This window comes from Glycine max, chromosome 20 (genome assembly GCF_000004515.6).
Source record: "Glycine max cultivar Williams 82 chromosome 20, Glycine_max_v4.0, whole genome shotgun sequence".
NCBI lineage: Eukaryota > Viridiplantae > Streptophyta > Magnoliopsida > Fabales > Fabaceae > Glycine > Glycine max.
The window spans coordinates 12,937,648-12,954,007 of record NC_038256.2 but is presented as its reverse complement, the minus strand read 5'-3'; the positions used below and the strand labels follow the sequence as shown (position 1 = coordinate 12,954,007).

The 16,360-nt window shown below is 38.9% G+C and overlaps 1 protein-coding gene across 1 annotated transcript; it reads left to right on the top strand.

Annotated features, from left to right (window-relative positions):
* The first annotated feature begins 4,259 nt into the window (after positions 1-4,259).
* On the top strand, positions 4,260-5,956 carry LOC106797627 (uncharacterized). Its single transcript, XM_014772452.1, has 3 exons — positions 4,260-4,322; positions 4,436-5,626; positions 5,741-5,956. Exons 1-3 carry the CDS (start codon positions 4,260-4,262, stop codon positions 5,954-5,956), a joined length of 1,470 nt encoding a protein of 489 aa, XP_014627938.1.
* Positions 5,957-16,360: the final 10,404 nt, after the last annotated feature.

Genomic DNA, 16,360 nt, shown 5'->3' with positions numbered 1-16,360 from the left:
AACGGTTAAAGCACGTTAAAAACGGAAGAAAAGAAAACTGAAAGTAAACGAAATTAAAGTGAAAGTACACAAAACAAGAAATGAATTGAAAGTCTCGAATTCGAAAACTTACCCGTTGAAGAATGAAGAACGAATGAAGAACGGATGAAGAACGGTGAAGAACGACGAAGAACGATGAAGAATTTCCACAGAATCGCTTACAGAAGCGTTACAGAAGCACTTCGACTCGATTTTTCTTCACGAAAACGTGTTTTTGCCCAAAATAGCCAAAATGCATAGCCAAAGGGGTCTTGAACATTTTAAAACAGCTCCCCCCCTCCCCTATTTATAGAAAAAAAAAAGGAGGTGCTTGCCGCCCAGAGACTTAATGAAGAAGATTTCTAAGCGCACCCGAATTACTAAGTTCACCCCCCTTTTCGTATTTTTCGGAAAAGTTACGGAAGCCTTACGGAAGTGTTTTCGAATTTGATTTTTATCTTTTTTCTCTTCCCTTTCACCAATGTTAAGGGGAATATGCTTACCCAAGGTTTTCGGAAATTTTTCGGAAGCCGCGGAAGCCCCGGATACCATTTTTCGAAAACGTGGAGGAGCTTGCCGCCCAATTGCTTCCTCCTTAAGCAACCCAACTTCCAAAATGTTCCAGAAGGGCCTAGACTCAAATTGCTATTTACACCCCTATCTTGATAAGTTCACCCCACCTTCTTTCGTAATTTACGGAAAAGTTACGGAAGCCTTACGGAAGCATATATGACTTAACTTTCATCTTTTTTCTCTTCCCTTTCACCAATGTTAAGTGGAATATGCTTACCCAAGGTTTTCGGAAATTTTACGGAAGTATTACGGAAGTCGCGAAAGCCCCGGAAACCATTTTTCAAAAACGTGGAGGAGCTTGCCGTCCAGTTGCTTCCTCCCTAAGCAACCCAACTTCCAAAATGTTTCGGAAGGGCCTAGATTTGAATTGCCATTTACACCCCTATCTTGATAAGTTCACCCCCCCCCCCTTTACCTTTTTTGGTGATTCTTTTTCCGTAACGTTACGAAACTTTACGAATTTCGTAACAATACTTATTTTCTTTCCGTAAGGTTACAGATCCTTACGGATCATGTATTTACTCTTTTTTAGCTTTCGAAGAAGTTACGGAAACTCACGGATTGCGTAACAACACCTCCTTTTGGTTTTCACCACATTACGGAATTTCACGGATCGTGTAAGCCTGCTTCCTTTTGATTTCCGGCATGTCTCGGGACTTCCCATATTGTGAAACAAAGGATGCCAAGTATCTCAAAGCGGCCGATCAAAGGTTGCATATTATCAAGTAATAATCCCCGGACGAAATTAGGGTATGACAGTAGTCATGTTGACATCCCTTAGCTCGTCACACTCTTTCCTGACCCTAGTGACTGTCGTCTTTAGCTTTTCCTTGACCACTCTCGTTCTTCCAAGCTCTGCTTTCAAGGCTTGCACTTCTTCTCTTTCCTCAGGGACTTCAACTTCCTTCCCACTTGGACCTTTTAGCTTTGGGAGCCAAGTTATCCCTTGCGTCCTAGCCTTCAACCACTTATTATAGCCACCGATGACACGTTGCTACTTCCCCTAAGCTCCTTATCTTTTCTTTCCATTGTGTCCCAAGCTTTATAGATTCTCTGAAGTATTTTTGCATTGCCTTCATTGAAACCTCGTGCAACGAAAGGCATAATGATCTCCTCCGACGGTGCACCTCTCAAGCGTAGCCTAGTTGTCTTATGGCTAGCATGGGATTATAATTAATACAACCCCTTGTTCCCATCAAGGGGACGTTTGGGAATCCTTCACATGAGCACGACACTTCGGCCCCTCCTTCTATCCATCGAGGGAACCCACTAACGGACGCTCCTACCATACCTGCCAAGACTTCTTCCCAATTTGTATTTCCCTTTTCGGGGCACATGCGATGACCTTGTAGAGGGCAGACAGGTCTACCTTCATGACGAAAAATGTGGGAGACCAACCACACATAAAAATGTGGGCTTTCCTTGCTGTGATGATAAGCAAGAAAGGCGTTGATGGCTGCTAAGTCCACTAGCCCGTGATGTAAGCTCCATTGGAGCTTGTAGGCCTAGGATCTTCTTCATCAATGGATTCCTTTGCTTCTTGGAAGATGAATGGCAGCGAAATGGAGAAGGAAGAGAGAGAGGAGACGCCACTTCAAGGAGAAGATGAGTCTAGAAGAAGCTCACCACCATAGGAGGCCATGGATAAGAGCTTGGAGGAAGAAGGAGATGAATGAAGGGAGAGGGAGAGAAGAGCACGAAATTTTGTGCTCTAAAAGAGCCCTGAAATCTGAAGTTTAATATTCAAATGATCAAAGTTCAAAAAAATGCACACACTTGACCTCTATTTATAGCCTAAGTGTCACACAAAATTGGAGGGAAATTTGAATTTCAATTCAAATTTCACTTGAATTTGAAATTGAATTTGTGGAGCCAAACTTTGGAGCCAAAATTTCACTAATTATGATTAGTGAATTTTAGTTATGGTTCAGCCCACTAATCCAAGATCAATTCCAAGATTCTCTACTAAGTGTGCTTGGGTGTCATGAGACATGTAAAGCATGAAGGACATGCACAAAGTGTGACTATATGATGTGGCAATGGGGTGTAGTAAGCAAATGCTCACCTCCCCCTCTAAAATTTAATTGGATTGGGCTTCTACCAATTCAATTAAATTTACTTCCAACCACACACATCAAATATTCACTTGGTGCATGTAAAATTACAAAACTACCCCTAATACAAAAACTAGTCTAGGTGCCCTAAAATACAAGGGCTAAAAAATCCTATATTTCTAGGGTACCCTACCTACAATATAGAGCCCTAAATACAAGGACCAAATATAATGACATCCTAGTCTAATATGTACAAAGAGAATTGGACCCAACCTTGGCCCATGGGCTCAAAAATCTACCCTAAGGTTCATGAGAACCCTAGGGCCTTCTTCAGCAGCTCTAGCCCAATCCTCTTGGAGCCTCTTGCTCATGGCTCTAGTGACTGGACCCTTCCTAGGGAGGATTGCATCAGCCCGTCTACATTCGAAAATAGTATAGTCCCAAATACCAACAGTGCTAATATGTCAATGAATGAGGTCCACTCTCCTTGATCTACCAAAGCTTCTGCCTTCTCCTCCAAGCGCTTCCTTGGTAACCCTACCACCCCATTCCTATTTTTCTTCACTCGGTCTAACTCTTGTGTCGAGATCTTGACCACTTTTGCTACTCTTGCCATGGAAGGAATGAATAGGCAATTTAGTCCCTAAGATTGTAACCAGTTTGCATATTAGTCCCTGACTTAAATTTTAATTCAAAATAGTCCCTAACTTTACCTCTATTATGCAAATAAGTCCCTACTGTTAAAATCTAATTTCCTCCGTTAGTCAAATGTCTATTTGGCAAACCTCAGTCCATGTAAGCATCCCAATGTTGCAAGTTTGAGTCCAAGTCATCAATCCTATGTGGCAAGGACTGAATTGAAAAATTAGGTTAAAAAGAAATCAAAAATGAAGTAAACGCATTTTCCCTTTCACTGTCTTACTGCTTGTAGGGTTTTTTAAGCAATTTGCTTTTCCCTCCCCTGCATTCTCTTTGTCGGAGATTGTGAGTGTTTGCGCTTGGCAGTCAGGTTGGTGGTTTTTTTGCGTTCATTTCGTTTGCATTGTTTTGGTGGATTCATTTGGGGTTTTATATGTTCAAGGGGTTTCATTTGCATTGCCTTCGTGCTTCGTAGGGAGGTTTATGGTCCTTTATTATTTTCGTTTATGATGCTCTATTTTTATAGATGACATTGCATGTTGTTGTGTGATGTGCCTATGTTTGAGTTTGAGTTAGGTTTTTTATTTCCTAATATATGACAATGTTTGTGGTTTCTGATTGTGTAGAATGAATGACAATATAACTTTAATATTGCACCATGGAGGAAGATTCACTCCACGTGCCAGTGATGGAAAGATTGAATATATAGGCAGAGAATTTGACGTTTGGGAGGATATATCTGCAGATTGCCTGAATGCATTTATCTTATATGATCTGGTGAAAGCTTGCAAGAAGTATAGCAATATAGGAGAATGTTTTTGGTTGATTGATAAGGACTAATTTTAATCATGGGTTAAGGAGTTGTACAACTGATGGAGATATATTACATTTAGTTAGGGATGCTTTTGAAAATGAGATGAGATAAATGTTTATTTTCATCATGAAGTAGATCCAATTTTAGAAGAAGTCTCACAGATGTTGTACTTGGAATGTGATCCAATTCCAGAAGCTGTTGAGAATGAGGATGATTTAGATGATGTACCTGTTGTTGGCCATGAGGAAGGTAAGTTTTAATTCATCTGTACTTGGTCCAACATGGTTGCCATAATTAATTAATATGATTAATTTTTACTTGATCACCATTGATGCAGATGTTGGTGCTGGTGAGCATGTTGGTGCTGGTGAGCATGTTGGTGCTGGAGAGCAGAGAGATGCTGGTGAGCAGAGGGATGCTGGTGAGCAGAGGTGCTGATGCTGGTGAGCAAAGAGATGGTGGTGAGCAGAGGGATGTTGATGCTGGTGAGCAGAGAGATGGTGGTGGTGAAGAGAGAGATGTTGGTGATAGTGAGGAGGAAAAGGAAGTTGACAGTGATGAGTGGTTTACAAATTTCTCTTGTATGATGAATGAAGTTGAAGCTGAAGTTGAGACAGATGGTTATCATTCAGAGGAGCGTAATATCCCCATTAGTAGTGATGATGAAGATGAGGATGTTGAAGTTTATCCTCAATATAGTCAAAGTAGTGGAGTTGGTGAACAGAAGTTGGAATTAGGGATGGAGTTTGGTACTCAAGATCAATTTAAATCTGCCTTGAGGGAGTATAGCATATTGATAGGCAGGGAGTTCAGGTGGAAGAAGAATGATAAACAGAGGGCTAGAGCAAAATGCAAGAAGGCATTTTGTGATTGGGAAATCTATTGTGCAAAGAATGAAGTTAGAAACTCTTTTCAGATAAAGACATTTAAGCATAACCATAATTGCTGCAGAGAATTGAACAACAAACAAGCAAATAGACAGTGGGTGGTCAGTAAACTTGAGGGCAAACTCAGAATGCAGCCAACCCTTAAATGTGTTGAAGCTTTGGAATATTTCAAGCAAGAGTTTGGAGTGCACATTGAAGTTACAAAGATGTGGAGAGCCATGAAAGAAACAAAGCAACTAGTGGAAGGGAATGAGAGGAAACAATATGCCAAAGTATTTGATTATGCACATGAATTGTTGAGGAGCAATCCTGGATCAACAGTTAAGATCAACACAGTGCCAAGTCCTGAAGGTCCACCACAATTTCAGAGGCTATATATTTGTCTTGTTGGCTGTAAGAAGGGGTTTGTTGCTGAATGTAGACCATTCATAGGTCTAGATGGATGTTTCCTAAAGAGTGCATTTGGAGGAAACTTGCTCTCTGCTGTTGGGCTTGATGGCAATAACCACATGTTTGTTATTGCTTATGCTGTGGTGGACATTGAGAACAAAGACAATTGGAAATGGTTTTTAACTTTGTTGCATGAAGATCTTGGGGATTACATACAGAATGGGTGGAATTTCATGTCAGACATGCAAAAGGTATGACATGGTGTGATTTGCAATTGTTATCATAAGTTAGGTATTTAATTAAAGTTAATGACATAAGTTAGGGACTAGTCCAGAAGTATTTACTACTTTGCTGCAATTTTTCAGGGACTTATTCCAGTTTTACAGGAACTCATGCCTGGTGCACCTCATAGATTTTGTGTCTTGCATCTTTGGAAAAATTTTACAAAGCAATGGAAAAGCAAGGAACTTAAAGGAATTGTGTGGCAATGTGCAAAATCCACTACTGTTGCTGAGTTTGAAGGCCATATGGCCCATTTGAAGACAATCAACTGCCAGGCTTGGGAGTATTTGAATAAATGACCCAAACAAGCATGGACAAAAGCCCACTTCAGTACAATACCCAAGGTGGACAATATATGCAACAACACTTGTGAGGTATTCAATTCTAGAATTCTGCAGTATAGATGCAAGCCTATTATCACAATGCTTGAAGAAATTAGAAGTTATATCATGAGAACCATGGCTGCCCGCAAGGTTAAACTTTCTGGAAAGCCTGGACCATTATGTCCAATGCAGTATAAAAGACTAGAAAAAGAAATTCATTTTTCTAATCAACGGACTCCCATTTGGTGTGGTGATAACATGGGCCTGAGATATGAGGTCCACATGTGGGGGAATAAGGTTGAGGTCAATTTAGCTTAATGGACATGCACTTGTGGAGTATGGCAACTAACAGGTTGTGTTCTTTACAGTTTTTTTTTTCATTCCTAACCTACATGTGTGATGATTTTACAACTTTGATGTAGGGATGACATGCCGACATGCCATTGCAACAATAACTCACAAAGGAGGGAAGCCTGAGGACATGTGTCATGAGTGACTGTCAATAGAAGCTTATTATAAGACATACCAGCATTTTATTGAACCAGTCCAAGGACCACAATATTGGGCCCAGACACAATATACACACCCTATTCCACCACATAAAAGGGTACAAAGAGGAAGGCCAAAGAAAAATAGAAGGAGATCGGTAGATGAGGACAATGTCACAGGACATAGGCTAAAGAGAAAATTGGCTGACTTTACATGTGGAAGGTGTGGCCAAACCAATCATAACATTAGAAGCTGTAAAAATATTGGAGTTCCTGTTAGGCCAAAGAAATATGTTGCACCATCAACTTCAAATGAGGACAACCACCTATTATCTCAAGATGAACAAGCTTTGAATGAGGCTGAAGAAGCTGCTGCTCATGTTCAACAAGATCCGGTGGAGATTAATTTATCTCAGCCTCATTTGTCACAAGATAGTGACATGGAGTTGATGGTAAATATTTGTCACAACAAAGTAGTTTTATCTCAACCTAATTTGTTGCAGCACTCCATTTTTATATATTATAATTATTCATGTTTGGCATTTGCAAGTAGGTCCCTGCAACTATTGTTCCACCAATAGCAAGGAATAAGCTAACCATAACAATAGCCAAACAAAGGAAGGTTGCTGATAAAGATGATGCAGTATAAAGAAAACTGAAGACCCATTTTTTGTTGCATTTTGAAGGTTGCTGAGTTTGAAGGTTGCTGACGAAGAAAATTGAAGACCCTTTTTTGTTGCATTTTGATATTAGGATGTGTAGTTGTATATTTTGTAAGCTTCACTGGCATGTGAAATGATGTAAACATTATGGCCTACTGAACAATTGCTTCTAACTACCATGCTTTGGGATGTCAAACATTATGTGAAATTGATTTAATGTCATGTTTCTTCTCTTTCTTTTATAAATTATACACTGTGTTGGATTTGGAGTTGGAGTAGGACCACCTAGTTTAGTGCTACTTCAATAACTTCAAAAAGTTATACAACAGCAAATTATATTTAATAAACTGCAAATTTCAGCAACAAATTTCACCAACAAATTATATATAATTGAAATGGGTAATTGACAGTAGCAACAAATTACTTCCTACTACAAATTCTTCAGCAAAACAACAATTACAATATCAAAAGATGCTATTACACATTTTACCTAAAATACATTCCCCCTAAAACTAACATTACTATTAAAAATGAAAAACCTAACAACACAATGTTTGTTAAATTTCTCATTTTCTTCTGCAAAGCTTCAATTTGTAGCCTCAAATCATCCACTACCATTGTTTCTCTTGAGACAGAAGACGAATTAGAAAGTTGGTTTTCTTCTTCAACCCATTGAAAAAATTGACAGTTATCTGGGTCTGTTTGGGGCAATGCACAAGTATAGAATAGCCTTCCTGGGTTCCTCCTTGTTCTTGCAGTTTGAATAGTTGCACGTCTTCCATGGTGGCATTGCCGAATGAAACTACTAGAAAATGCACAACAACTGCCACTTGCAGACATGGAGAAATCAATTGAACAAGCAGCAGCGATTGAGCGTCAGAGGAGAAGAAGAAGAAGAGACTTAGCGTGGGAAACCAGCAGCTTCGTAAGACTCAGCGTGGGAAACCAGCAGCTTCGTAAACCCTAATTTATTTGGGGAAGAAGAAGAAGCAACCTTGCGTGAGAGAGAATTTATAGATGCAGACCTCAGTGCCACGTTGGACAGTCTACGTGGCACTGAATTGCCACCTATGCACCTCACTAATGCCGTCACCTAAGAATTTAACAACAAGGACTATTTTGCAAAACTTATGTAAAGTTAGGAACTATTTTGAATTAAAATTTAAGTCAGGGACTAATATGCAAACTGGTTACAATCTCAGGGACTAAATTGCCTATTCATTCCTTCCTCCTAGCAGGCATCCCAAGATCCCTTCGAACTCTTCTATTGTTAGTACCAACTGAAAGTCCCCAAACGTGAAGCATCTGAGCGACTGGTCATAGTATTGAGAGAGGGATGCGATGGCTTCAACGGACACTTCTATCAGGGCCAAATCCCAGATTTTCCCATACGCTTTGTGGAAGGCTTGACATCGAACTTGATCCATCCGTTGCCCTAGCTCTCGCAAGCTGGCTAGATCTAGGCTCTTGACTTTGACATGATAGAACCTCTTTTTAAAGGAGGGCGCTTGGTTCGACCCCATGTTTGCAAGAATGAAAATTTTGATGACCAATACTTCAACACCCTATCATAGAGGAGGTATGATGAATGCATCTGGGCATGCTTATGCTATGCATGACAAAATGTGTTTATCTACGAACACAAGAGCCTGAAAGATCATCCTTTCTTACCCATAATGCATTGGGTATCATGGCTCATTTGCAGTCATTACCATGGTGCCCAATGCATGCAATTAAGAAGGCGATACAGACCTTCCGGCTTCCCGTGACAATGATGACGAAAACAAATGCAATGCATGAGTGATGACACGGCATGAGTATGCAAGCATGAGAGTATATGGTTGGTAGCACAAAGAGAACACGCTAAGTGAATGAACATGATAACGCAATGACTTAATGCCAAAATACCATGTGTGAACATAATAACATGGTAAATATAGGAATGATGAACACAATCACGACGTCATAAAGATATGCATGGGCAGATCAAGGAAAAAAAACATATTGTGTTTGTTCTATGTCCCTAATTTAGAAACCTAATGGAAAGGATCAAAGGTTTGCTGTTTAGTGACAACTTCCAAAGGTCGTCGCACATAACTTTCAAAGGTTTCTAGAGATGTCATCCTCTTTGATATCAAACATTGTGGCGGTAGGGACTACCAGCGACAATGTATCATCAAAGAGAAAAAATCAAGATGAGGCTTCACTATTATCAAGCAAGTCGGAGACCCAGCATAACCATAGATCAACCTCCACTTCCTATGTCTCCACGGACTTGGGTATAGGGCCCAATAACTCACTATGTGTGTAAAGGTGTAGGTGCCATGCGTGCATAGAACAAACAAATATTTCTAAAATGCATGTAATAGGTAGACAGCCACACCAAACACAAAAACACAGAAAAAGAGTCATATGAACATAAGAACATAAAAGAAAAAGGGGAAACAAAATAAAGGAAAGGTCATGATAAATATTGCACACAGATTAAATGGCTTAACTCTCTAACAAAAGTCCTCAGTGGAGTCGCCAACTGTCGCAATCAACCCTTCGGCGGGAGGGCGAGTGATCGAGGCCGTACCCGAATCAAATAAACATTAAAAATGCAGTATCTAGAAAGTGATTTTAGGTCGTCTCTCAGTGAGCAATGATAAACCAAACATTCATAACATATGTTAATCAAACAGTAACGAAGAAGGGGGGTTTGTTTGTTTTTGTAATTTAGACAGCACGCAAACTTGAATAAGAAAATAACAGAATTAAAACATGTTGTTTCCCCTTGATTCAAAAGCAAGTCTCTTATCCTAGGTTATGAAAATTTATCCTTAATCAGTTCAACCACTTAATCCAACCCGAAATTAATTTACTAAGCGAAAATTAACATAAGGTTGTCATTATGTGATTAAGCAACACATACACCAATTAATCCCTCTCACATGTCCATTAAGCATGAACGAAACTGATCATCAAGCATGAATTTAAGTTAAGCACAGAGACAATTCATCAAGCATTAAGCATGCATGGATTAATAGCAACAAATATAGAGCAATTGGTGAAGGGGAAAAACTGAACAGAATTCAATAGTAATAACAAAACCTCAAAGAGAGTTGTGCTTGATCCTCAAGAGAAAACAACACTGGAAACTCAGCCTTCCATTAATCAGCAGAAAATGAAAACGAATTCAAGGGCAAAAGCAGAAAACGACATTGCAAATTGAAGCAGAAAACAAAATTTATTGCTACGTGAACAGTGCGCATGAACAGTAACATGCAAAACCCTAAAATTCTCCTCCCATGTCAACAGTCTCCCTTTCTACTAAAACCCTGGTGCTGTTATATATGTCCTCAGCACCAAAGCTTACAAATATGCTTTAAGTCCAAGCCCAAAAATGAAATAAAATAAAACTGGGCCAAATAAAATAAAATTGGACGAAATAAAATAAAATTGTCTACTCTCTTCAAGTCCAAGCCAGTTCAACCCAATTCCAGATCTAAGCCCAATTGCTTATAATTCTCCTAAAATTAAATTAAAAACACAAAATTAGTCAAGTAGGCCCAAATGATAAAACTGCATAATTAATTTGACAATTAAGGCTAATCAGTAATTAAAATGGTGACAAAAAGGTTAAGAAACAGGATAAAATAATGACACATCAGCGAGGCGAGATAAAAAGGTGCATCTTCCAAAAAGGAGAACGCACGGGAGTCGCCACCAATGTTTATTTGAGGAAACGTTGGAAAAAAACCAATGGAGCTTGCATCATGTGGTATCAGAGCACATTGGAGCTTGTAGGCCTAGGATCTTCTTCATCAATGGATTCCTTTGCTTCTTAGAAGATGAATGGCAGCGGAATGGAGAAAGGAAGAGAGAGAGGAGACGCCACTTCAAGGAGAAGATGAGTCTAGAAGAAGCTCACCACCATAGGAGGCCATGGATAAGAGCTTGGAGGAAGAAGGAGATGAATGAAGGGAGAGGGAGAGAAGAGCACGAAATTTTGTGCTCTAAATGAGCTTTGAGATCTGAAGTTTAATATTCAAATGATCAAAGTTCAAAAAAATGCACACACATGACCTCTATTTATAGCCTAAGTGTCACACAAAATTGGAGGGAAATTCAAATTTCACTTGAATTTGAAATTGAATTTGTGGAGCCAAACTTTGGAGCCAAAATTTCACTAATTATGATTAGTGAATTTTAGTTATGGTTCAGCCCACTAATCCAAGATCAATTCCAACATTCTCCACTAAGTGTGCTTAGGTGTCATGAGGCATGAAAAGCATGAAGGACATGCACAAAGTGTGACTATATGATGTGGCAATGGGGTGTAGTAAGCAAATGCTCACCTCCCCCTCTAAAATTTAATTGGATTGGGCTTCTACCAATTCAATTAAATTTATTTCCAACCACACACATCAAATATCCACTTAGTGCATGTGAAATTAAAAAACTACCCCTAATACAAAAACTAGTCTAGGTGCCCTAAAATACAAGGGCTGAAAAATCCTATATTTCTAGGGTACCTTACCTACATTATGGAGCCCTAAATACAAGGCCCAAAAATAATGAAACCTTAATCTAATATTTACAAAGATAAGTGGGCTCATACTTAGCCCATGGGCCCGAAACCTACCCTAAGGCTCATAAGAACCCTAGGGCCTTCTCTTGCATCTTTTGCCCAATCTACTTGGAGTTTTCTATCCAATGCCCTTGCGGGGTAGGATTGCATCAAAAGCTAAACCCTTTCTTCATCCCCCCCCCCCCCCTCATAAGGGGATTTAGTGGATCTACAGCTCGCCAAGGCGGGTTGTTGCTTCAACCTGAAGTAACCTTGCTCACCCAGGCGAGCTGGTTACTTCACCCCTAAGCTATTTGGGGGCCCAGGCGAGCCAAAGGATAGTCTCAACGTGCCAAGGTTCAGAAAAAGGCTTAAAATGAACCTTTTGCTCTCCCTTTTGGGTATTTTCTGTATTCTTTACCAAAACATCGAATGATTTTTCGTCTTGCGCAGTAACTGGTGTTGAACAACTCAATTCGGCTAGCGAGAATCAAAACATTAGCGAATGATAGTCCCCGGAAAAAATTAGGGTCTGACAACAACATTCAGGGTCAATTACCCCTATCAAAACATAAAGGGCTAAGGAGTATTTTGGATTCTACTAAAAGGAGACTTCATTTTGAAATTCTGATCACACCAATGTGACCGGGTTCAGTGAAGGTCACGAAAATAACATCAATTTTATAAAAAGATAACTTTTACAATGTCTCATTTTCAAGGGTTTTACAAAAAAAAAGTGTAAAATCATCCTATTATAGTACCCAAAACACAAGAGACACTAAGAGAAACACAAACTAACTAAGAGAAAGGCTTAGAAGTCAAGATTACCTCAGAGAAGCTACGAAAGAAAGGATTAAGAGATTTTTCTCCACCAAATCCTTGAGGTGGATTCTAAGGATTCCGCTTCGATTAAAATGTTCCTCTTGGTGTGGTGGTTCGGTGTTCAAGCCTGGCAAGTGCACTGGATCATGCAAGTAGTATAAAATGGTAAGAACCGAGTATCGAACTCTCAGGGAACTTGTGTTACTTGGTAAAACTATATTCAGTGAATAGATGTCTAGTCTGAAAAGATATGTGTGGACTATGAACTTGTATGTAAACTAACTATTAAAAGGAAAATCACATGAGTAATGATGTGTAAAGACAAGTAGGCAACATGTTGGTCTTCCTATTAGGTGCCTGATGTTATAAGGATATTCTCTACTTAACAATGCTCATGTGTTCTATGGTGTCTCCTAAAATGCTAAGCCCCGATTCCTCATGATAGTCTAGCCTAATCATGATCAAGCATCATCCTCAGATTCCTCTTGTTGGACTAAACTCAACCAGAACCACATTAAGACAAACATACAAACAACTAGGTTACCGTACCCCAATCCCTCATGATAATACGATAAACTGGCCCTGTTCTATCAAGTTCAAGAATCAGACCAGTTTCCAGTTTTGAATGATCCTAACAAAGCATGCATCTACATGATCAAGGCAAAAGCACACTGAAATGACGTATTGATAGCACAGAGAACACATAAAACATCATTAAATATATATACAAGTATTTACATCAAGTACCTACAAGGAAGAACCAATAGAGGATTTAGCTCTCCATATCTAGGAAGCTTCCTTTACAACAAAGAGAAGAGAAAAATGAAGGATTGAAAAAATACAAGTAGTGGGAATGTCTCCTCCACCACTAGAACCTCACAATCACTCACAAACTCGTCTCATGCTCTCAGGATGACTTCCTCTTCATGCTCAGTTCTCTGCCAGTCTTCGCACAGCAAAAGCTCTCAAAACTCTTTGGAACTTTGACCTTTCTCTCTCTAGAAATATCTAAACATGCAAAAGCTTCGAGAATTGCCCAAACTCCCTCTCCATTTCTGATTTCAGGCTTAAATAGGTGGCCTTGTTGGTGCTTGCACGCTTAGCGCAACTCTAGCTCGCTTAGCGTGCATTAGTGAATTTCGGCTTAGCGCGCGTCTTCTCGCTCAGCGGAATGACTCAAGCGGTGCGCTTAGCGGGATGACACCTCGCTCAGCGAACATGCACAGCTCATCCTTCTTCCAGATTCTTCCTCGCGCTCAGCCAAAGGAGTGTTGCTCTCAGCGGATGGCTCGCTGAGTCGATAGATTGGCTTAGCAAGCAGATCAAAATCAGCACTTCACAAACTTGCCTAATTAACCTGAAATTGAGAGGAAATGATTATTAAATACAAAAAATGGGAGTACTAATTATTTATTACCTATCTTTAACAAAAAGTAGTAACAACACTACAAAATAACCATAGATTGGAGGAGTTTGATATAATTTACACAGGTTTCTTACACAAAAGTTAGTCGTATTCATCGACTAACATTCGGTGACAAGCAACGACAGCTCGTGGTGGCCATCGGTGGTCGTGGGTGGTGGAGGAGGTTTTCTCTAGTGGTTTGGACGAAGTTTTGAGAGAGAGAGGCGTGAAATCGTGTTTCTCACGCTGAAAAACATATTTATAATATGTAGATACTTTTGGCGCTAAGCGCGACTTTTTGCGCTTCACGTAATTCCTCTTAGGTTGGAATTTGCATTGAGTGTGACAATTTGTGCTGAGTACAATTCCTCTTGCGCTAAGCGTGACAATTCTCGCTCAGTGCAATTCCCTCTCGGGTTGGAATTACGCTTAGCGTGCTTCTTATGCTAAGTGAGAGGTCATAAGTTGTTATTTTGAAAATCTCAACAGTCAAACCATGGGAAATGTCTTTTAAACATACAATAACAATTTGAAGACAATCCAACGGTTAACGAATCTAGGATCGCAATTTTACTGGAATAGATTTAGGTAAAATTTAAAATCTCATAATTTCAACTTTGGTCAATAAAACTCCACATAACTCAACATCCACATCAAGCAAATCACACATGACTAATTCACACCATACCTAAACTCAGTCAAGTCAATCATATAATCAAATAACATGATAAATACAATTAAACATCGATTTATAATTAGTGATATTTCAAGGTGTTACAGTATTAGAAAGAAATCTCAATCCCAATTGGATCAAATAAGCTATTTCAAAAAATCATTGACTCTCTCTATCTCCCTACATTTTCGAGAATTATTACTTTTGTGTGCAAGTTTTCAAAGATTTGTGGAACTTTTATTTCTCACAAAAGCCAATCATTACTAATGAGATTTGCCAAAAATTTACTAAGTTTCTTTCTGTGTAGGAGCCGAATCTTTGTGCGGGTAAACTTCAACTTCGTGTTGAAATAGTTAGATGGGGCGATTCTTTCATGTGAGCTATGATTTTAGAAATTTGCATCAAACTATAAGAGAAGAATCTTTCATTTTGAGAGAAAAAGTTACGAGGAATCGAGAAAAAGAAAACTTAATAAACAAGCATGGTGTAACTTGTTTTCAGAAATTTTGTCCTTCTAAGATTCCCCTTTTTTCCTTTTGCTCATTTTGGTGTCTCGAAATATTTAGATCGACCAAAGATGGGTTCAAAAAATAATTCCATTGGGTACCCATCATAAACTTCAAAACCTTAAACCAGAATTTCGACCCATAACCACGAAACTTTTCCTTAATCAATTTCCCGTTTTTGATTGATATATGACTTTCTTCATGCCCAGCCTAGTGCTATTATCATTTTAACTCAAGAGCATTATAGTGAGCGATTATATGATTATATTGATAATAATTATGTTATATTTTAATTCCTCCTTCATATTTTAAATGAGAATGCTCTTTTTTATTAGATATAAAAAAAAAAACAATATCGAACAAGTGATCATGAAGGTGATGATCAAAGCACCAAAACTAGGACCCCAAGGAAAAGGAAAGCTTCTTCTGAAACTAACTCAAAAAAGGTATCAACATATTGTTTGTATTTTTCATTCAAGAATTTTCTAATTAAATATTCAGACTTTGGATATGTTCCCCTTATTATAGGTTGCACCTCCAAAAAGAGGTTGAAAATCAAAGAAAGAAGTTTCAGGATTAAGCACCCCTTAGGATCATTTGAGTGAACAAATAGTAAGTCAATTTGACCAAATTAATACAAAATTCTTTGCCACTTTATTCTGATTAACTTGGTATATTTCAAAAAATAGTTCATTGATGTTCCTTCTCCAAAGAAGGACGTAAAAGGAAAAGGAAAAACAGTTAACAATCGACCTCCCAAGCGTGTGTCCATAGTCAAAGAGAAATTAATGGCATCTGCCATTGCATCTAGGAGAGTTGAAGAATGATGCCCCTTTTGCCTTTTATAGTTGATTCACTCTGACATAAACTTAACTTAAGAATCCCTTTTAGCTTACTAAATTAATAGATAAATCCAACATCTGAAGATAGCACTTCTTCTAACAATGATGGTGTTCTAGATCAACTCCTTGAGCAAAGTACTTCAAAACCAAAGAAGAAACCTAATGTGAGTACTTGGACTATTTCTTTTCTTTTCACTTATTATTTTCTACTTCGCTTTTGAACCATCCGAACTCGAAATTGTGATCAGGCCACTCCCTTTAGAGTATATCATACCAGATCTAAAAGCGCCTTGGTTAAGGGTTTTGTATCATTCGAACCATTAGATGTCTCAAGTCGAGTCTCCTAAAATAAACAATGGTTGTCAAACTTGCAGGATTTAAATGTTGTAGTTTTCTACGACTATGTAGAAGCTGATCCAGATCCAAGAAA